The sequence below is a fragment of the Nelumbo nucifera genome, chromosome 1 (genome assembly GCF_055504915.1).
Source record: "Nelumbo nucifera cultivar China Antique chromosome 1, China Antique-T2T, whole genome shotgun sequence".
NCBI classification, from domain to species: domain Eukaryota; kingdom Viridiplantae; phylum Streptophyta; class Magnoliopsida; order Proteales; family Nelumbonaceae; genus Nelumbo; species Nelumbo nucifera.
Genome location: NC_142649.1, coordinates 47,547,998 through 47,571,151, shown reverse-complemented (window position 1 = coordinate 47,571,151; position 23,154 = coordinate 47,547,998). Strand labels below are relative to the sequence as shown.

General features: G+C 41.0%; 1 protein-coding gene across 6 annotated transcripts in view; it reads right to left on the bottom strand.

The window, feature by feature from the left end:
* LOC104590423 (putative acyl-activating enzyme 16, chloroplastic) overlaps positions 1-23,154 on the bottom strand; it is a 120,105-nt gene that overhangs the window by 13,827 nt on the left and 83,124 nt on the right. For 3 of the 6 annotated variants that reach the window (XM_088896643.1, XM_088896644.1, XM_010249090.2), the window contains exons 14-16: positions 9,840-9,999; positions 7,694-7,773; positions 7,399-7,544 (exon numbers count right to left, since the gene is read on the bottom strand). In XM_088896643.1, the coding sequence (XP_088752769.1) occupies positions 7,399-7,544; positions 7,694-7,773; positions 9,840-9,999 (386 nt within the window). The remainder of the gene's footprint in view (positions 1-7,398; positions 7,545-7,693; positions 7,774-9,839; positions 10,000-23,154) is intronic. The other 3 variants (XR_016081371.1, XR_016081372.1, XR_016081370.1) reach the window with 1 other exon arrangement.

Genomic DNA, 23,154 nt, shown 5'->3' with positions numbered 1-23,154 from the left:
AGTGAACTCCTAGACCTTGCATGTAATCAGTTGTGCAGTATGAAGAACAAGTGTTCGATGAAATGATTGAGTGATTTCAGCCTTGGCGTGTTGATGGTAAATGGTCCTGTAGTGTGCAGTCAAGGTGTTTGATGTGTTGACTGAATGATTTCAGCCTTAGTGTGTAGTGTGTAATGTGCAGTTGAAGAAGTTGGAGTTGGTGGTATCAGAAGTGAGATAAGTCTTGTGAAGTGTGTGAGGTTGTGGTGTATATTTGAAGGTGAAATAATTAAGATGGCTTCATTTGCAGATGGGAATGACAACAAAACATGCATCATGCCTTTTCCAGATTATCTAAGTGTTCAAATGACATCCATCAAGTTGAATGGTGAGAATTATGTACCATGGGCAAAATCCGTGGAGGTGTTCTTGAAGGCCAAGAGGAAAGTGAAACATGTGAGAGAGGAGAAACCTCCCTCTGATTCCCCTGGGTTCAGTGACTGGGAACAAGAAGATGTACAGATAATGACGTGGCTTTGGAGCAGCATGGAACCAAAGATTAGTGTGAACTTCATGTTACTAGATACAACCAAAGAAATATGGGATCATGCTAAGAAGTTGTACTCTGGACAAGACAACATAACTAGGGTTTATCAGTTGTAGCAAGAGTACTTCAATTTGAAGCAAGGGAGTCAAAGCTTAGAAGAGTACTTTGCAAGTTTGAGGAACATCCGCAATGAGCTCAATGTGTATCACCCTCTAACATCAGATGTCCAGATCCAACAACAACAACGTGAACAACTTGATGTGACTAGGTTTTTGTGGGCTTGAAGGCTGAGTATGAGCCTGTCAGAGCACAAATATTGGGGGGATCCACTCTCCCCTCACTTGAAGAAGATTTTGCCTGTCTTAAGAGGACATCCATTGAGCCGGTAGAACATTCTTCCTTCTTTGATATATCTGGTTTGGTAGTGACTAAAGGGAGTGGTCGTGGAAGTAGAAGTGGTGGTGGCAGCAGTGGACCTCCAAGCAACTGTGGTGGGCACATGTTTAACCGGGCTAGCGGTCGGACTGGAGGCCGAGAGTCAGGGGGAGGCCGTGGAAAATGAAGGAGTAATGCTCAGAGAAAGTGTACACATTGTGGCTTAGAGGGACATACAATTAATTTCTGCTATGATTTGTGTGGTCCACCCAACACTTGGGCTCACCATGCTACGTCTAAGAGTAGTAGCATAATTACTGAAAGCCCGCAAACTGACCCAACCCCCTCCACATCTGCTTGTGCTTCTGGGCAGGAAATGGTGAGTGTACCATGTGCAGTATATGAGCAGTTCCTTCAAACATCTCAGCAGAACACCGCTACAGTTGCCCATTCAGGTATGGCTTGCTTAGCTTCTAAAGCCTCACCCTGGATCATTGACTCCAGAGCCTTGGACCATATGTCTGGGACTCGATGTATTTTCTTCCCTTTCTCGCTCCTCCACATCTCAAACAGTTACACTTGCTAATGGTTCTACATCTCCTATCTGTGGTGTTGGTGATGTTGATCTCTCCTCCTTGTCTTTAGCATCTGTTTTATATGTCCCTAAGTTCCCTTTTAACTTTATGTCTGTTAGCAGATTAACCAAGTCCCTTACTTGTTCTGTAACCTTCTATCCTTCTTCTTGTGTGTTTCAGGATCTCAAGACGGGGAGGAAGATTGGTGGAGGGCATGAAGCAGGTGGTTTGTATTACCTTGATGGTGGTGGCCCCCTAGTGGCTTTTCAGTCGTCTCTTACTCCTCTCCAATGGCATTGCAGACTTGGTCATCCCTCTCTCAAGGCTTTGAAGTTGCTGGTTCCTTCCTTGAGTCATCTTTCATCATTAGATTGTGAGTCATGTCAGTTGGGAAAACATCATTGAGTCTCATTTAGTCCAAGAATTGATAGACGTGTCTCAAGTCCTTTTGCTTTAGTTCATTCTGATGTGTGGGGTCCAGTTAAAGTGGTGTCATACAATGGGTATAAGTATTTTGTAATCATTGTTGATGACTTTTCAAGGATGACATGGATTATCTTATGAAAGACCGTAGTGAATTGTTCTCTATTTTTCAAAAATTTCATGCTGAAATACGCACTCAATTTGGTGTTCATATGAAAATACTTCGCTCCGATAATGCCAAAGAATACAACTCCTCACCATTTCAGCAATACCTAGAACATCATGGGATAATTCATCAAACTTCTTGTGCCTACACCCCGCAACAAAACGGTGTAGCTGAACGGAAAAATAGACATCTTCTTGAAACTGCTCGGTCCTTGATGATCAATATGAATGTCTCAAAGCATTTATGGAGTGATGCTGTTTTACATCCTGTTTTTCTGATAAATCAGATGCCCATGTCAATCCTTGGAAGTCAATCCCCTTTCTCCGTGTTGTTTCCCACTTTGTCTCCATTTCCTCTCACCCCAAGAGTCTTTGGCTGTGTTTGTTTTGTTCAACACTTGGGGACTGGAGTAGACAAGTTAGATGCTCGAGCTACGAAGTGTATCTTTCTTGGCTACTCGAGAACTCAGAAAGGGTATAAGTGTTATAACCCAAAATCTCATAAATCGTTTGTGTGCTCTGATGTCACCTTCTTTGAATCAGTTCCATTTTTCTCAGATGCCGGGGTCTCTTCTTCTCCCTCTGTGGTTCCTCTTCCTGTACCGGTTGTGGACACTCTTCTCGTAGCTCCCATTCCTACTGCAGATGCACATCATATGCCTGTTACTACTGAGAGGCCGCAAATTACTCAAGTGTATACCCGCAGAAGTGCTTCGGCCCCTCCTCCACTTCAGCACCTGTCGACAGATCTTCTTCTCCCTCAGATCTTGATCTCCCTATTGCTCTACGGAAAGGTAAACGTACTTGTACTTCTCATCCCATTTCAGACTATGTTTCCACTACTCACCTTTCTGCTTCTCATTGCAAGTTTATATCATTACTCTCATCTGTTCCCATTCCCAAGACTGTACAGGAAGCCCTTACCTCCCCAGGGTGGCGGCAAGCCATGAAAGAAGAACTCTTTGCTCTACAACATAATCACACGTGGGAACTCACCGCTCTTCCTCTTGGTAAGCACACTGTTGGGTGTAAATGGGTCTATACAGTGAAGTATCTTCCTGATGGCAGTGTGGAACGATTGAAGGCAAGGTTAGTGGCCAAGGGCTATTCTCAGTTATATGGTGTGGACTATATGGAGACATTATCTCCTGTGGCTAAAATTGGTTCAGTTCGGGTGTCGATTTCATTAGCTGCTATGTATGATTGGCCTCTCGTACAACTTGACATAAAAAATGCCTTCCTACATGGTGATCTTGTTGAGGAGGTGTATATGGAGCAACCACCATGGTTTGTTGCTCAGGGGGAGACTGGTAATGTGTATAAGCTCAAAAAGGCAATCTATGGACTGAAACAATCTCCACGTGCATGGTTTGGCAGGTTCAGTGAAGTGGTAAAGGCCTTTGGGATGAAACAGTGTCAGGTTGATCATTCTGTGTTCAGCTATAACTCAAAGGATGGGAAAATCTTGCTAGTCTTGTATGTGGATGATATTGTCATAACTAGAAGTGACAAGAATGGAATTGACAGGCTGAAGAAATTCTTACAGGACCACTTCAAATACGAAAGATCTGGGGAAGCTGAAGTATTTCCTAGGAATAGAGGTTGCGAGGTCAAAATAGGGGATCAACCTATGTCAAAGAAAATATGTTCTTGATCTACTTGAAGAAATAGGGTTGTTAGGTGCTAAATCAGCTGAGACTCCTATGGAACTCAATGCCAAGTTGAGTGTGGATGCAGGTGAAGAGTTTGATGATCCTGGAAGATACAAAAGGTTGTGGGAAAGTTGAACTACCTGACCATTACCCGACCAGATATATCATTTGCTGTGAGTGTGGTGAGTTAGTTTATGCAACATCCCCGGGTTCCTCACTGGGAAGTTGTTCTGAGAATTGTTAGGAACACAGATGTTGACTGGGCTGGCTCTATATCAGATAGGAGATCAACCATAGGGTATTGTACCTTCCTGGGTGGCAATCTTGTAACTTGGAAGAGTAAGAAGTAAACGGTGGTGGCAAGAAGTAGTGAAGAAGCAGAGTACAGGGCTATGGCCCATACCACATGTGAACTAGTATGGCTGAAGAACTTGCTTCAGGAGATGGGATTCTCAATTGACAAACCCATGAAACTATACTGTGATAACTAAGCTGCTGTTCACATCTCATCCAATCCCGTCTTCCATGAAAAAACTAAACATACTGAGGTGGATTGTCACTTTGTGAGAGAGAAAGTGATAAGTGGGGTAATAACTACATCTCATGTGAGCTCAGGAAATCAGTGGGCAGATCTCTTCACAAAGGGATTGTGTCGGGGAAGAATAGATTACATTTGTAACAAGCTGGGACTATATGATATATACTCTCTAGCTTGAGGGGGAGTGTTAGAATGCTCTAGTCAGGGGTATTTTGGTCATTTTGGTTTATCTTCTTGAAAGAGAAAGGTCTATTGTATCTGAGTTTAAGTTATGTGTCCCATCTTCTATAAGGGACAAAATAGTATTTCTTGTAACTCTAAGTTTTTTGAATAAATTCAAGTGGGTTGGCTAGGAGAGGTGTGATTTTACATTCTCTCTTCTAGTCTGGCCGAATACTCTTCTTCACTCATTTTTCTTTCTCTTTTCTTTCTTCTTTCTTCTTCCCTACTTTGACCTAGAAACTACTAGGATTTACTCACAGTTGTGAAGGAAGAGATTAATGCTTTACATAAAAATGGCACATGGTAACATGTAGATCTTCCTGAGGGGAAGGAACCAGTTGGGTGTCAATGGGTTTTCACAGTAAAACAAAGGGCTGATGGCACAGTGGAGCGGTATAAAGCTCGTTTAGTGGAAAAGGGGTTTACACAAGTGTATGGAGTGGAGTTTGCAGAAACTTTTGCACCCATTGCTAAGATGAACTCCATTAGAGTTCTTTTCTCTTTAGCTGCTAATCTTGACTGGGACCTTCATTAACTTAACATCAAGAATGCGTTCTTAAATGATGACCTTGAAGAGGAAGTATACATGGTGCAACCCCCTAGTTTTCGGGCTCAAAGTAATGAATAAAAAGTGTGCAGGTTAAAAAAATCATTATATGGTTTGAAACAATCACCGAGAGCCTGGTTCAATAGGTTCCACGTAGCAGTTCAGCAAAGAGGATACAACCAGGGTTAATCTGATCACACACTGTTTATGAAAAGAGGGGAAGGAAAGATTGCAACACTGATAGTATATGTTGATGATATAGTTATCACTAGTGATTGGAATGATGAAATTCAAAAGTTGAAGAGTTTCCTTGTACCCAGTTTGAAGTGAAGGATCTAGGTCCTCTAAGGTACTTCATTGGGATTGAAGTTGCCCACTCACAAAGGGTATATTCATTTCCCAAAGAAAGTATGTCCTAGATCTACTCTAAGATACAGGAACATTGGGAGTGAAGCCTGTTGATTCCCCTATTGATCCTAACCACAAATTCCACAAATTAGGAGACTGTCCAGGTGAACCCATTGAGGATGTGAAATAGTTTCAGAGACTTGTAGGAAGACTGCTATATCTTTCCATGACTCGACCAGACATCGCTTATGCAATGGGTGTTCTTAGCCAGTTCATGCATGCCCTTAAGACTACCCACCTTGAAGCAGCAGAAAGAGTTGTCAGATATCTTAAGAAGTTCCCAGGTGTAGGCTTGTTGTTTCAAAAGCACGGGCATTTGAAAGTTCAAGTGTATACTGACGCAGATTGGGCAAGATCATTGAATGACCGGAAGTCAACCAGTGGCTATTGTACCTTTATAGGAGGGAACCTAGTTACCTGGAGAAGCAAAAAGCAGAATGTGGTAGCTAGGTCTAGTGCTGAAGCTGAATATCGGGCAATGTCTCATGGAGTGGCTGAAAAATTTGTTGAGTTGGGATTTCTAGTTGATAGACCTATGACTCTTTATTGTGATAACAAAGCAACCATAAACATCGCTACTAATCCTGTGCTGCATGATAGAACTAAGCATATTGAAATTGACAAACATTTCATCAGAGAGAAGATTGCCACAGGGGAAGTGTGTACTCCCTATGTCAGTTTTGAAGACCAACTTGCAGACATCTTCACAAAAGGGTTACATCACTTGTGACATTACGATTTATGTGACAAGTTGGGCATGATTGATATCTATGTCCCAACCTGAGGAGGAGTCTTGAAAGGTTGTTACTCTGTAAGTTTAGTACCGCAGGGGTACTTTGGTACTTTCAGCACCTTTTATTTTGAGTTGTGTCGCCCTAGTATAAATAATAAAAAGCTGGTGCCGCCAGCCTCTTTTGAGCGACTCCAAATCTCTCTCCTTCTGCTCTCTTTTCTCTTCTCTCTTCCTTTCTTTCTACTTCTCTTCTGGATAACACAGCTCAACCCAAGAGTTTGAGCTTTGCAGCTCAAGCCAAGAATCAAAACCCAATGAAGATATAGAAATATAGAGATCCATGAAACCCCAAAAACCTAGGCCTAGACAAACAACTCCAACTCATACCCAACTCCACATCCATAATTTTTTTAGGTTATTTATGCTATTTTAGTCAACTTATTCTATGAATTGACTGAGGTATTACTTTCTTCTCATTAGGACTATAGTTAGGTTGTATGAATCTTGTTGACAGTTCTATAGAGTGAGAATTTTTTTTTTCAAGTTTTAATTAGATTACTTTCAATGTTGGGTCCATGTTTATCTTCATTAGTTAAAAAAGAACTAGAAATAGGGCTGATAAACAGGAAAGATTAGTAGAATTCACATTATCTGGATTTTTGATTTGTTGGAGTGTTTGCTTCTGGAATTTTGGACTGTGATGTTTGTAAGAGTTATTAGAGCGGGTGGTTGATTTGTCTTATGTTTGAGGGTGTAATGTGGGTGATTTTTTTTGGAATTTCTTTATTGAGTGATGTCTTATCACTGTATCTCTTGTAATACTTTTCTCTTCTAATGAATTTTTTGCTTGTTTTAATTAGATTACTGTTGATGTTGGGTCCATATTTATCTTCTATTGTTATAAAATAACTACAAATGGAGCTGATAAATGAGAAAGATTAGTAGGCTTCGTATTATCTGGATTTTTTATTTTGGTGTGTATGCTCCTGAAATTTTGGATTGTGATGTTTGTAATAGTTGCTAGAGGGGGTGGTTGATTTGGGCTTATGTTTGAGGGGACATCCACTCATTTCCTCCAGAGATAGGCATGCAAGCCAATGTCTATGGGTGGGTGAATTGGTTAAAACAAGTTTAGAATTCAGGTCCTTTGTGTCAGCATATCTAGATGTCATCAGATGACCCTTGAATGAATAAGCTGTTTAGTATGACTTAAATCTAAAAGAAGATAACTTACCAAGTCCTTACTTCCTCATGCAAAAGAGTGATCATTTTCTCCTTACTCAGTTCAGAGGCATCAGCATCCAATATGGACCTCTTTTTGGCTGCTTCTAAGATCTCTTCTTTATTTGGGACTATTAAAGCTCCAAGACGACGTTGATCCTGTACAAGGCAAATGACTAACATCACCTCAAGGCAAAGAAGATATAAAAATGGTATTCATAATGATAGACAAATACCAAAGTAAAAATTTAGGAAAAGAATTGATAAAATGCAATATAGTTGAGAAAACAAGAGGCATTTAGATTTACCTGGCCAATAACAACAATTTGTTGAATTAGACTACTCCGAATAGCAGATTCCTCAAGTTCTGATGGTTCAACATTTTCACCTAATTTTTTAAAGTTGGATTTTGCAAATAATCAACTTGACTTGATGGTAAAGGCCTTTGATGCAGCTTATGGCACAAGTAATGGATGGAAAACAACATAAACTGTGCCACTCAGCTCATAAGGATAAAGTTGAAAAAATGAAAATGTGACAGTTTCAATATGTAGCATTTTAAAACATGAAATCTTCTATAGTCGTGCATTTGACCAAAAGATGCAAAACTTGTTTCAAATACAAGTGATTTATGTTAAATATTAAATTAATTATAATATCGTATTGATAAGCCATTGACTTTTAGCGAATTTTGGCAATGAAAAACAACAATTGAGGAATAACCTTTTTGATATGAATGTGTTGGTAGATGTAACTGTAATTGTGTACTACTGTGATATGATACACTAAGAGTACTATGGTTGCTGCCAACTTCTTAAGTTGATAAAGATTAGGAATGGACCGAGTCTATTCCCTCATTTTTTCCAATTCTTTTTCCTTTTTCGTCCTTCTCCTTTTCTTCTTTACTAGAACCCCAGATCCATTGCTGCTACAGAAGATTGAGTAGGTTGAAGGTCTCTTCCTCGTTGCCCATAGTGTTCATCACTAATGTCATCAGAAGCAATGCCAATGCCAGCAACTGTATGGATGCCAGACCTTCCAGAGCTAGATCTCAGTACTGTTTGGTAGAAGAGGATTTTAGGTCTCTGTATATTATTCAAGATTTTTTTTTTTTTTTGGTGTGGAGGAGCAATTTTTGTGAGATTTTTTTTTTTTTTTAAATTTGAAAAAAAACCAGTTTTGAGAATAGTTGTTAAGGTGACAAGGCACCCTTGGAGGCTTGCCTTAATCACCAAGCAGTTTTGTATGTTGCATTATAAAATACTTTTATATTTTTAATTTTGAGATTATAATTATAAAATAGACCTTATTAAACTAAAATATTCATTTTGTGTGTTTGTATACTAATTTATTTATTATTTTCTTATTTGTTAGGGTTTAATCAACACAAACATTGCTAATTGCTGTATTGAACCTTCAAAGACTTCAAAACCCGAACCAATAAGGAAGAACTTAAAATTTTGTTTAATCAACACATTTTCTCCTTCCACATCTTCTTATTCTTCTTCTTATTCTTGCACCTTTTCTTTTCTTCTTTTCCTACAAAAAAAATTGGGGTTCAGCCTCTATTTTTTTTTGAATTTTCTTTTCTTTCTTCTTTTTCTTCTCATGAGTATGTTGATTTTCTATACTTTAACATGAAGTTTGTACCTTTCTTATGAAAATTATAGATAATTATTAAGGAAATATGGTATTGGAACCTAGGGAACAACCTTAGGTATGTTTTTTAACTTGAAAAAAAATCCATCACCTAGGCACTGGCCTAGGTGACTAGGCGACAAGGAGCCCCCCTGTCGTGTAGCCTTTCCTTGGCGCCTTGAAAACTATGGTTTTGAGTTATTAGTTGATGTTGTTCTGTTTTTTTCCTTGGCTGAACAAGGCTGTTAATACTTGATCCTTATGACTTCCATGGATCATACGCATTTGGTTTTACATTGTTTGGATGAGTACTGAGGTCTCAGCAGTTGTTTTTATGCCTCATATTTACTGTCCAGCCACTGTAGATGTTTTTATTTGAGACAGTTTTATTGATCTAAATATGGAAAGATGTGGCATAACCAGTTGATGATATGTGTATGGGTGCTATTACCCTTGCATTAAGCACTGGACATTCTCTGTTAATTGTTTAGTGTATTCTAGGATTTCCAGGTGTTCAGGTTCAGTTTGGAGTTCTGGAATAAATTTTTCTGGTGTGGTTTGGAATGTTGTGAGTGTATCAAATATGTCAAAGAGCAAGGTGCTGATTCTAGGAATATGTCAAAGGGGACTGGTGTTGTATCAGGTGTAGGTGTTTTAGGTAACATATTGGTTCAGTAATTGATCTTATGAGTATGGTGGATGTAAAAATAGGATAACATTATAATAAAAGGCCACTAGATTAGATCCTTTTCTCCGATGTTTTAACCAGAATGGACCACACAATTGCATCATAATTTATTATGCTTCTAAACATACCTGTGACAAGAACAATTGTATCTTTGCCACGTCCTTCAAGGACAAGCACCCCTCCACAATTGCGACTTCGTCCTATTGAATGGCTAGGAGCGATCCAACCTATATCACCAGTACATAGCCAACCCTCCTCATCTAATACTTGCGTTGTGGCTGATGGATTCTAATCAAGTAAAGAAAATTATCAATAATAAGAACAATTATAGAAAATTATTTGCCATTCATGATCCTGGTGTGTATGTATATTTCATAATAAAGGCAAAACAAAGTTGGCACCAGAAAATCGGTTTTGGATACTTGAAGAAGATGGTTTGGTCATGTGCATAGAATGCCATATGTATTTATGTTAGAAAAAGGGGCTTATGTGTAACTTTGATGTATTTCGTTCTTTTGCTTATTTAAGCAAGTGGTTGTGTGAGATTAGGGAGTGAGGAAGAGAGTAAGAGAGTAAGAGAGAGAGAGAGAGAGTTGTATCTCTTATTCTCATAGTGTATATGTGTCCTCTCCTCCTGTGGATGTAGGTTACCAAGCCAAACCATGTTAAACCATGGTGTTTCTCTATTTCTTATGCTTGTTTCCTCTTTGAGTTTCTGTTCTATTTTATGTTGGTTGACATTGTATCAGAGCTACTTTATGTGGTTTGACATGGTATAAGAGCAGGTGTTCCAGTTGTTGTGAAGGTGTTTCAGTTGTTGCGAAGGTGTTCAGGTTGCGGTGAAGGTGTTCCAGTTGCTATGAAGGTGTTCGGGTTGCTGTAAAGGTGCTCCGGTTGTTGTGAAGAGTTTAATAGTGGTGTGACAAGTGATTTTATGAGCTGTTAAGGTGTTCCAGTTGATGCTATTTCATGTTTAGTTGAGGTAGTAGTTGACTACTACGAAATCTCTTTGTGTAGTAGTCAACTACTAGGAGCAGGATACTGATAGTAGTCGACTACTACACGAAGAGATTTCGTAGTAGTTGACTACTAGCCTTAGGTTGCAGTTGTTTGTGAGTTGGTGGTGGTTTTGTGAGTTGGAAAATAGGCTGTGATGCCTCAAGTTCTGGTTGTTAGTGAGTTGGAAAAAGGGGCTTTGATGCCTCAAGTTGCGGTTGCTTGTGAGTTGGTGAGTAGGAAAAGAGGTTGTGATGCCTCAAATTGTGGTTGCTCATGAGTTGATGATGGTTTTGTGAGTTGAAAAAGGGGTTTTGATGCCTCAAGTTGTGGTTGGTTGGAAATGGGGCTTTGATGCCTCAAGTTGTGCTTGTTTGTGAGTTGGTGAGTTGGAAAAGGAGCTTTGATGCCTCAAGTTGTGGTTGTTTGTGATTTCGTGAGTTGGAAAAGAGGCTCTGATGCCTCAAGTTGTAGTTGTTTGTTGGTGGTGGTTTTGTGAGTTGGAAAATGGGCTTTGATGCCTTGAGTTGTGGTTGTTTGTTGGTGTTGGTTTTGTGAGTTGGAAAAGAAGCTTTGATGCCTTAAGTTGTGGCTGTTTGTGAGTTGGTGGTGTATTGTGAGTTAAAAAAGAGGCTGTGTGTTAGACAATGTATGCCCTTAGCTCCAATAAGAATGATGTACATTATGACATTTAATGTAAATGAATAAAGTACATATTTGATTTATGTTATTGTGGTGTGTTTCTGTGTAATACCCTTAAACTGGACATATATGAGACTTGTGTTAGTTTAGAATCTTCACAGCCGTTGGATAGATCTGGGGAGATTTATCCAGCCAAGGCTGACATTGATGTGCCGCCAAGTTGGTTTGGGTGGCTTGTTTCAGCTGCCAAGGTGAGACCTGAGGTACATGAAGTGTGGGTTTTCTTGAAACCCTGAACCAAACCAGAATTCCAGTATTGCCCTAGACCTTGTGTTGGACAGTTTTTGTATGCCCTTAGCTTCAATCAATTTTGATGTGCTTTTGATATTTAATGTAAATAAATGAAGTACATGTTTGATTCATGTTATGTGGTATACTTCTGTGTAAAACCCTAAAACTGGACACTTAATGAGACTTGTGTTGGTTTTAAATGTTCACAGCCATTGGATAAGTCTGGGGAGATTTATCCTACCAAGGCTGACATTGGTGTGCTGCCAACTGTTGGGGTGGCTTGTCTCAGCCGCTAGGGTGAGATCCAAGGCACATGTAGTGTAGGATTACTTGAACCCTTGAACCGGACCAGATTTCCAGTATTGCCCTAGACCTTGGATATTGATGGGCAAAACTGGAAAGTTACACCTGACCCCTAGACCCGATTATGGTACTGCACTAGGTATCGGATTGGGCTGTCTCTGATATGCCAATCAGTGAGATCCTTAGTGGGGATCAAAACCTGGGTATGTTGGGACAGTTTGAGAATTCATCTGAGTGGGTGATCATAGTGACGGGATCAGCCCCTTTGTCGGACAAAGGTAATGATCGGGGATGCACTCTCTCTGACGGAAACCAAACTGCCGGCAGTTGATTTCAATCGTTGGAATTTTGTTTTGCAAAATTTATATATATGATATATATTTAAGTATGGTTTCAAAATTGTTTGCAAATGGTTTTAATTCCCAGGATCCATGTAAGTAGAGAGTGCAACACTGTTCCTTGCAGTCGAGGGAGAGGTCCTCTCTTGTCGGCCAGTGCTTGATCATTATGGGCTGAGAGGTTAAGTGTAAGGCCATTTGGGATAACACCTGATGGGCTAATCTTGCACCTGCCCACAGTCCCTGGGTTTTTATAAGATGGCTTGGCCCAGGGACCACTTAGTGTAAGTGTTGGGCCCATAAGGTCCATATGATGGGCTCAGGGGGTTCATTGGGCTCTCCAATGAATTCAGACAGGCCTTGTAATAGAGGCTGGGCCGAACCCATGTGGCTGGTGTGTAGATCAATGCTTGGGTCCCACGCCATACAAAGAAGCCCAACTGGGCAGCAGTTTGGAAGACTTTTGAGCACATAACCTTATTGGGCATAAAGACCATTTCGAACTGGGCTGAATTGATCAGTCATTATTAAGGGGCGGATCTGAGATTAGGATGAGCCCAAAAGCTAATCTAATTTGCAGATAGAATTAAGAAGAGTCCTAATCCAAATATTGATTTGGATAAGGGCAACTCCTGATATGATCAGGAAATCTTTCCTTAATCTTTAAGCAATTGGAGGAAACCCTATTGGAATAACAAGAATTCGAACCCTAGGGATACAGGATACCTCCTGCAGTTTTGTGAGATAGGATCTCAGAAACCCTAGAGAAGAAAAGCAGTTCGCCACCTTCTTCTCCAGTTTCCTCCTGTTGCAGCCGCCACCATCTGTCACAGTTCGTTTTCTCTGTCAGAGAAAGATCAAGAAAAGTTCTTGATATCAGTCTTTCTTGAAAGGCTGATTCGGTTTGGTCCTCATTGTCATCCAAAGGATTCTTGTGAAGGATTTAGTGTGTAGGATGCACCCTGCTGGTTCTGTTACACAGTTGCTGTGTCATCTTCAGCAGGAGCAGATCTTGGTTCCTTCTTTGAGCGTGAACACCAACTTTGGAAGATATTTTTTCTCTGGATCAGGTATAATTACTCCCTTCACTTTTGGTTCAGATCTAATTCGGTTCTGGTTCAAGTAGGATCCTTGAATCTTGATTCTAAAATTAGGGAATGCGATTCCCAGTTGAAAGGCAGGTAGAAAATTTTTGAAATTCGCCCACCTATTCCGCAACTGTTTTGGCGTCCATATGATGGATTCTACCATCACTTTCAATGGTATCAGAGCCACAGGTTCGAATCTTGAACCAAGAATTCAGATCTGAACCTGCGCAATTCGGTAGAAGCTGTTCTATCCGGGTATTGCGTAGTTTGCTGTTTTATTTCAAGAAACTGTTTCTTGTTGAGGGTGATTGATCTGAAATTAATTTTTATTTAAATCTGAAATTTATTTAGAATGGTTCTTGATTTATTTCTTGATTTAATGGACTGTTCGTACCTGGAGATCAAAGTGCAGAGTTGGCGTAGATTGTCTACGCATTCCTTTTGTAATTTCTATTCAATTCGGTTAGTAAAATATTTTTTTTTTATTTTTCTAGACTGAATGTATAGGATTCAATCAAGGATGTAATTAATTAATAGAAATAGGATTTCTATTTTATTTTCTTGATTGAAGAAGATGGCGGCGCTGGAGATTTGCAGATGGAGGGATCGCATTCTGCGTTTTGCAGTTTATGAAACTGCAACCCTAGTGACTAACCTCTATTTTACAGGTGGTGGGAACAATCCATATCAGATTTATGATTGTCTAAAAATCAGAAATATTAATTTCAGATCTTTCCTGAATTAATTCTTGAATTGAAAATCAGTTTCAGACCATCTCGGACTAGATTGGACCAAATCTGTTTGGACCGAATCTAGGGTTTGAAAGGGGACTGTTTTCAGTCCAATTTTCTCACACTATCAGGCCCAAATCTGATGTTCAATTGCAGGGATTAATTCGGCCCAACCTGTAAAGCCCAATTTTAAAGAGTTAAAACTACAAAAGCCCTCTCTTGTGAGAAAAGCTATATGGGCCGAACTGCTAACTGCCATTCAGCCCATATACCTAGATGATATTAATTGTTAATATTGTGTCTTGTTGGGCTGATTAATGGGCTTTACAGCTAGTGATTGATTGGATCAATTCTTCCATTTCATGTGATGTGTGGATGTTTGATGTGTTGCTACCATGGGCCATAAGCACTTGGCCCATGATGACTCGTTAGTGGCTCTTGCGCACACCATGGCTGAATGCACATCATTGCCATGGTGTCCCATAAGGTCATTGGATGACCCCTCCTTGCTTGGTGGGCCCCACAACCCTGAGAAGGGAAGTGTGCGGAAACCCTAGCCGATTTAGGCCCACTAGAAATCTGACTTTATGAAAGTCAGTGGGAGCCACTTTGGTTTGACCTAAACTAGAACTAGGGCGTAATTTTGTTCCCTCCGGTGATATGAGTGCATGTGATAGGTAGATCCATATGATGGACTCTCTAAAGGTCTTCCATCATGAGCACGATGATGGGTCCTTCAGTAATGAGGAAATGCACCATAAAATTGGGCTATCCATTTGCTGTTGGGTCTGTCAGAGTGTTTCATAAGATGATAGAGGCGTCATAAACCTAAGTGGGAGAGGCTTCACCAGAAAATGGGAACTCTCTCACGGTACCTTGGCGTAACCTGAACATGATGTGTGAGCACTCACTGGACAGAAAGGTTTACCTGAAAACGGCTTTGAACCTTGTCTGACAAAGGCCAAAGGGAAACTCATACGATGAGTGGATGTGATCCGTCGTAGAAAGGTGGTGGGGTTATGCAGCTGAAACAGTTGGCTCCGTGCACCCTATGTGATTTCCCACATTTCCAGAGACATCTCGCCGTCTTCGTCACTGAGATAAGAGGGAAATCTCAGAGATGAACAAATGGAAATGGAACATAGATTAAAAGCCATATCTATGTAGGTAACATGAATAAAACTAAAGGTTGTGGACTAACGTTTTGCTGTTTTACCAGAATATGGCAAACGGACAATTTGCTAAGTTGCTTCATGACAACAAGCTTAAGGGACCCAATTATGCCGACTGGTACAGAAACCTTATGCTGGTCCTAGCTTCAGAAAAACTGGATAAGGTGGCTAAAAATCCTGCTCCGGATCGTCCGGGGGACAGGGCTTCTAAGGCCCGAAGGAGAGAATACCAAGAATGGGAGGATAAAAACTCCCTGGCCCGCTGCTATATCATAGCCTCTTTGGGCAATCCGATATAGAGGCAGTTCGATCAGATCGAAGGCATATTGGATAGTCTGAAGACTATATACGAAGAGCAGAATCGTTCTACTCGACAAAAGGTCTTGAAATAGTTCATGACCGCGTAGATGACTAAGGGGCAGCAAGTGAATGACCATTGTCTTCGGATGATGGGCTACATAAACGAGCTGGAGGCCCTTGGTTCCGGGCTAGATCTGGTTACACATATTGATGCTATTCTCAACTCTCTGTCTCCGTCCTTCAACCCATTCATTATGAATTATAATATGAACAAGCTGAATGTCAGTGTCCAAGAGTTCAGCAATATGTTGCAAAGAGCTGAGGAATTAATAAGGAAGGATAAGCCGATAGCCATGCTCATTGAATCTGGCAAATCTAGCAAGAAGAGGAAGGCAAAGAGAAAGCCTCAGAAGAAAACCACCAAATCTAAGAAACAAAAGAAAGACAAGGCATCCGATGCCTGTCGCGTCTGCAAGCAGGCCGGCCACTGGTAGAGGAATTGTCCTACCTACCTGGAATTTAAGAAAGGTACTTCCGAAACTTGTGTCATGGAAACTAATTTTCTAGTAACTTCTGTGTCCTGGTGTGCTGACTCTAGGGCTTCACTCATGCATGTAATTCACTGCAGGGGTTCAAAGTAAGCAAAAGGCTGAGTGAAGGAGAAGTGACACTATACTTGGGGACTTCAGCAAGTGTTGCAGCTACGACAATAGGAACTGTAGAATTGAATTTTAGAGAAGGGATTCTTGTACTGAAAGATTGTCTTTATGTACAAAATCTATGAAGAAATTTGATTTCTGTTTCTAAACTGTGTGTGGAAGGATATACTGTCTCTTTTAGTAATATTATTACTATCAAAAGGAACAACAAATTCATCGCATGCGGGGAACTGGAGAACAGTCCCTATGTTCTACATCCTTCTCTAGAAACTAATCTAACCGAAACTACGTCGGTCGAAATCCCCAAGAAAAGGACTCGTGACATGGTAAGTCCCACGTGCCTGTGGCATTACCGACTTGGCCACATCGTTATTGACCAAATCACAAGATTGGTAAAGGATGATCCTTTGGGTTTTCTAACCGTAGAAGACCTTCCCACTTGTGAGCCTTGCCTTAGAGGCAAGATGACAAAGCGGCCATTTAACGGTAAGCCTAAAAGATGTACAGACACACTTGACCTTATACATAGTGATGTATGTGGTCGCCTGAGTGTTAGGATACACAATCAACACGTGTATTTCATCACCTTTACCGATGATTTCTCACGATATGGTTACGTGTACCTAATGAGACATAAATCTAAATCCTTTGAAAAGTTAAGAGTTCAGACAAGAGGTCGAGAAACAGTTAGGGAGAGAAATAAAGGCCCTTCGATCGGATCGAGGTGGCGAGTATCTCTTTGACGAATTCAGGGACTACTTGAAGGCCAATGGGATTATCTCACAGTTGGCTCCTCCTGCAACACCCCAGCTTAACGGTGTTTCAGAGAGGAGGAATAGGACATTGCTTGACCTGGTCCGGTCACTTATCACACGTTCAGAATTGCCCACATCCTTTTGGGGATATGCGTTGGAGACCGCAATTTACGTGCTGAATAGGGTTCCAACCAAATCGGCTACCATGCCTCAGCTCCAGGTACTACTGAACCCTGTTGGGTAATAGATTCAGGTGCATCCGACCATATGACTAGCTTGCCTTCATTGTTTACCACTTATCATTTGTCTTTTGGTAGGGATAAAATATCTATTGCTGATGCTTCTCTTGTCCCCATTTCTGGCAAAGGTGACATCAAGCTATCGGATACTATCTCATTGTCTTCTGTCTTGCATGTTCTTAAGCTTGATACTAACCTTCTTTCAGTTAGTAGTATTACCAAACATATGAACTGCTCAGTAACTTTCTTCCCTGACCGATGTGTTTTTCAGGACTTGGAGACGAAGGTGACTGGGATTGGCCGTGAGACGAATGGGATCTATCTGCTCGAGGAGAGTTCTCATCGGGAAGAGTCAGTGGATAAGAAGTCACTTGTTTCTCAGATTGTGAGTCCAGTTATGCTTTGGCATAACCGATTGGGTCATTTGTCTTTTCGATCCTTAAAGAGTCTGTTTCCTACTTTGTTTGAGTCTGTTGAGTTGTCCCGGTTGAAATGTGAAAGTTGTGAGTTTGCTAAACATTGTAGAAAATCTTATTCATTGAGTAATAAAAGGAGTAATCGTTCTTTTGATATTGTGCATACTGATGTTTGGGGGCCATATCACATCCCTTCTATGGGTGGGTACAGATATTATTTGTTATTTGTTGATGACCATACTCGGTTTTCTTGGGTTTATCTTATGCGTTCACGAGATGAGGTTCCCGCCCTGACCCAAAACTTCCACCAAATGATCCTAAACCAGTTTGATGCCAAGATCAAAGTTCTTAGATCTGATCATGCAAAGGAAAACTTTGCTAATCATGGGGTTATCCACCAGAGCACTTGCCCTCATAAACCTCAGCAAAATGGGGTTGCAGAAAGGTGTTAGACAGTTTTGTATGCCCTTAGCTTCAATCTGATGTGATGTACTTTTGATATTTAGTGTAAATAAATAAAGTGCATGTTTGATTCATGTTGTTTGGTATAATTCTGTGTAAGACCCTAAAACTGGACACTTATTGAGACTCGTGTTAGTTTTAAATGTTCACAGCCATTGGATAAGTCTGGGGAGATTTATCCTGCCAAGGTTGATACTGGTGTGCCACCAAGTGTTGGGATGGCCTGTCTCGGCCACCAGGGTAAGACCCAAGGCACATGCAGTATGGGATTACCCGAATCCTTGAACCGGATCAGATTTCCAGTATTGCCCTGGACCTTGGAGACAAATTGGCAAAACTGGAAAGTTACACTTGACCCCTAGACTCGATTATGATACTTCACTAGGTGTCAGATCGGGCTGTCTTTGATATGCCAATCAGTGAGATCCTTAGCGGGGCTTAAAACCTGGGCATGTTGGGGCAGTCTGAGAATTCATCTGAGTGGGTGATCATAGTGACAGGATCAGCCCCTTTGTCGGACAAAGGTAACGATTGGGAATATACTCTCTCTGATGGAAACCAAACTGCCGGCAGTTGATTTCCATCGTCGGAATTTTGTTTTAGAAAATTTATATATGATATATATATGTATACATACGGTTTCGAAATGTTTGCAAGTGGTTTTAATTCCCGGGATCATGTGAGTAGAGAGTGCAGCACTGTTACTTGCAGCCGAGGGAGAGGTCCTTTCTTGTTGGGCAGTGCTTGATCATTATGGGCTGAGAGGTTAAGTGTAAGGCCATTTAGGATAGTACCTGATGGGCTAATCTTGCACCTACCCACAGTCCCTGGGTTTTTATAAGATGGCTTGGCCCAGGGACCACTTAATGTAAGTGTTGGGCCCATAGGGACCATATGATGGGCTCAAGGGGTTCACTGGGCTTCTTAGTGAAATCAGCTAGGCCTTGTAATAAAGGCTGGGCCGAACCCATGTGGCTGGTGTGTAGATCAATGCTTGGGTCCCACGCCATACAAAGAAGCCCAACTAGGCAGCAGATTGGAAACTAGTTAAGCACTGAACACTTAATGGGCCAAAAGCTCATTTCGAACTGGGCTGATATGATCACCCATTTATGGGGCGGATCTGAGATTAAAGTTAGCAAAAGGATTGGGCCTTTAACCTTATATGCTCTGGGAGACCAAATTCAAATCAGATTTGAATCTGGTAACCTCCTGATAAGATCAGGAGTAAGCTAACTTAATCTGCAGATAGGATTAAGATCAACCCCTATCCAAATACTGATTTGGATTGGGATAACTCCTCCTTAGGAGGTTTCTTAATCAAGAAGAAAAGAGAAGAAACCCTAAGAGAACATGATCAGAATTCGAACATAGGGTTTGTGTGCAAGAAATCATCCTGCGAATTGAGATTGGATCTCATACACACTACAGAGAGAAGAGAAGCAATTTCAGCCATCTTCATCTCAGGAGTTCTCCTCCAGCCGCCGCCATTTTTCTGAAAAGATTGGATGTTTGAAGGAAAGAAATCAAGAAATCAGTTCTTGATATCAGTTTGCAGAAAGAACTGAAAGGATTTGGTGCTTAGAGTTTCCAGAGGATTCTTGCGAAGGATTCAGTGTGTAGGACGCACTCTGCTGGTTTCGTTCCACATACAGCTGTGTCATCTTCAGCAGGAACGGATCTTGGTGTCCTCTTTGGGCGTGAACACCAACTTTGGGAGATACTGCTTCTCTGGATCAATTATAATTCCTCCCTTGTCTTTGGTTTAGATCTGGTTCGATTATGGTTCAAGTAGGATCCTTGAATACTGTATTCTTAAATTAGGGAATACGATTCCCAGTTGGAAGAAGGTAGGGAAATTTTTGAAATTCGCCAACACATTCCGCAATCTTTATGGCGTCCATACGATGGATCCGACCATTCTTTCAGTGGTATCAGAGCCACAGGTTCGAATCTTGAACCAAAAGAAAATCAGATCTGAACCTGTGCAGATGGACGGAAGATGTTCTGCCAAGATTTGCGCAAATTATTTTCTTTATTTCAAGAAACTGCTTCTTGTTAAGGGCGATTGATCTGAAATTAATTTCTGTTAAATCCAAAATTTATTTAGAATTGTTCTTTATTTATTTTGATTTAATGGACTGTTCGAACTTGGAGATCGCAGTGCAGATTTGGCGCAGACAGTCTGCACACCCTTTTTTTATTTATTATTCATTCAATTCGGTCTGTAAATATTTTTTTTATTTCTCTAGACTGAATGTATAGGATTTGATCAAGGATGTAATTAATTAATAGAAATAGGATTTCTGTAATTTTTTATTTTCTTGAATGAAGAAGAAGGCGGCGCTGGAGATTTGCAGATGGAGAGATCGCCTTCTGCGATTTGCAGTTTATGAAACTGCGACCCTAGTGATTAACCTCTGTTTTGCAGGTGGTGCGAACAGTCCATATTTGATTTGTGTTTATTTAAAATCAAAATTATTAATTTCAGATCTTTCATGAATTAACTCTTGAATTGAAAATCTGTTTCGGACAATTTCGGACTAGATTGGACAAAAACTGTTTGGACCGAATCTAGGGTTCGAAGGGGACTGTTTTCAGTCCATTTTCCTCACACTTGCTGTTCCAAATCTGATGTTCAATTACAGGGATAAATTCGGCCCACCTGTAAAGGCCAGTTTTAAAAGGTTAAAACTGCAAAAGCCCACTCTTGTGAGAAAAGTTGTATGGGCCAAACTGCTAACTGCGATTCAGCCCATATACCTAGTCGACATTAATTGTTAAAGTTATGGATTTTAAATGGGTTAGTTAATGGGCTTTACAGTAATTGTTTTGATTGGATCAATTTTCTCCATTGCATGTGATGTGTGGATGTTTGATGTGCTAAGAACATGGGCCATAAGCACTTGGCCCATGATGACTCGTTAATGGCTCTTGCGCACACCATGGCTGAATAAACATCATTGCCATGGTGTCCCTTAAGGTCATCGGATGACCCCTCCTTACTTGGTGGGCCCCACAACCCTGAAAAGGGATGTGTGCGGAAACCCTAGTCGATTAAGGCCCACCAGAAATCTGACTTTATGAAAGTCAGTGGGAGCCACTTTGGTTTGACCTAAAATTAGAACTAGGGCGTAATTTTGTTCCCTCCAGCAAATATGAGTGCATGTGATGGGGCGATCCATAAGATGGCGTCGCTGGAGATTTGTAGATGGAGGGATCGCATTCTGCGTTTTGCAGTTTATGAAACTGCAACCCTAGTGACTAACCTCTGTTTTACAGGTGGTGGGAACAGTCCATATCATTTTTTAAAATTGTCTAAAAATCAGAAATATTAATTTCAGATCTTTCCTGAATTAATTCTTGAATTGAAAATCAGTTTCAGACCATCTCGGACTAGATTGGACCAAGTCTGTTTGGACCGAATCTAGGGTTTGAAAGGGGACTGTTTTCAGTCCAATTTTCTCACACTATCAGGCCCAAATCTGATGTTCAATTGCAGGGATTAATTCGGCCCAACCTGTAAAGCCCAATTTTAAAGAGTTAAAACTACAAAAGCCCTCTCCTGTGAGAAAAGCTATATGGGCCGAACTGCTAACTGCCATTCAGCCCATATACCTAGATGATATTAATTGTCAATATTGTGTCTTGTTGGGCTGATTAATGGGCTTTACAGCTAGTGATTGATTGGATCAATTCTTCCATTTCATGTGATGTGTGGATGTTTGATGTGTTGCTACCATGGGCCATAAGCACTTGGCCCATGATGACTCGTTAGTGGCTCTTGCGCACACCATGGCTGAATGCACATCATTGCCATGGTGTCCCATAAGGTCATTGGATGACCCTTCCTTGCTTGGTGGGCCCCACAACCCTGAGAAGGGAAGTGTGCGGAAACCCTAGCCGATTTAGGCCCACTAGAAATCTGACTTTATGAAAGTCAGTGGGAGCCACTTTGGTTTGACCTAAACTAGAACTAGGGCGTAATTTTGTTCCCTCCGGTGATACGAGTGCATGTGATAGGTAGATCCATATGATGGACTCTCTAAAGGTCTTCCATCATGAGCACGATGATGGGTCCTTCAGTAATGAGGAAATGCACCATAAAATTGGGCTATCCATTTGCTGTTGGGTCTGTCAGAGTGTTTCATAAGATGATAGAGGCGTCATAAACCTATGTGGGAGAGGCTTCACCAGAAAATGGGAACTCTCTCACGGTACCTTGGCGTAACCTGAACATGATGGGTGAGCACTCACTGGACAGAAAGGTTTACCTGAAAACGGCTCTGAACCTTGTCGAACAGAGGCCAAAGGGAAACTCATACGATGAGTGGATATGATCCGTCGTAGAAAGGTGGTGGGGTTATGCAGCTGAAACAGTTGGCTCCGTGCACCCTATGTGATTTCCCACATTTCTAGAGACATCTCGCCGTCTCCGTCCCTGAGATTGGAGGGAAATCTCAGAGATGAACAAATGGAAATGGGACATAGATTAAAAGCCATATCTATGTAGGTAACATGAATAAAAGTAAAAGTTGTGGACTAACGTTTTGTTGTTTTACCAGAAAATGGCAAATGGACAATTTGCTAAGTTGCTTGACGACAACAAGCTTAAGGGACCCAATTATGCCGACTGGTACAGAAACCTTATGCTGGTCCTAGCTTAAGAAAAGTTAGATAAGGTGGTGAAAAATCCTGCCCCGGAGTGTCCGGGTGATAGGGCTTCTGAGGCCCGTAGGAGGGACTACCAAGATTGGGAGGATAGGAACTCCCTAGCCCGCTACTTTGTCATTGCCTCACTAGACAACTCAGTACAGAGGCAGTTCGATCAGATCGAACTAGCCAAGGACATATTGGACATTCTAAAGACAATGTATGAAGAGCAGAATCGTTCTATTCTACAGATGGTCCTGAAACTGTTCATGACTGCGCAGATGTCCAAAGGGCAGAAAGTTAATGGCCATTGTCTTCGGATGATGGGCTACATTAACGAACTCGAAGCCCTTGGATCCGGGCTAGATCTAGGCACGCAAGTGGATGCCATCCTGAAT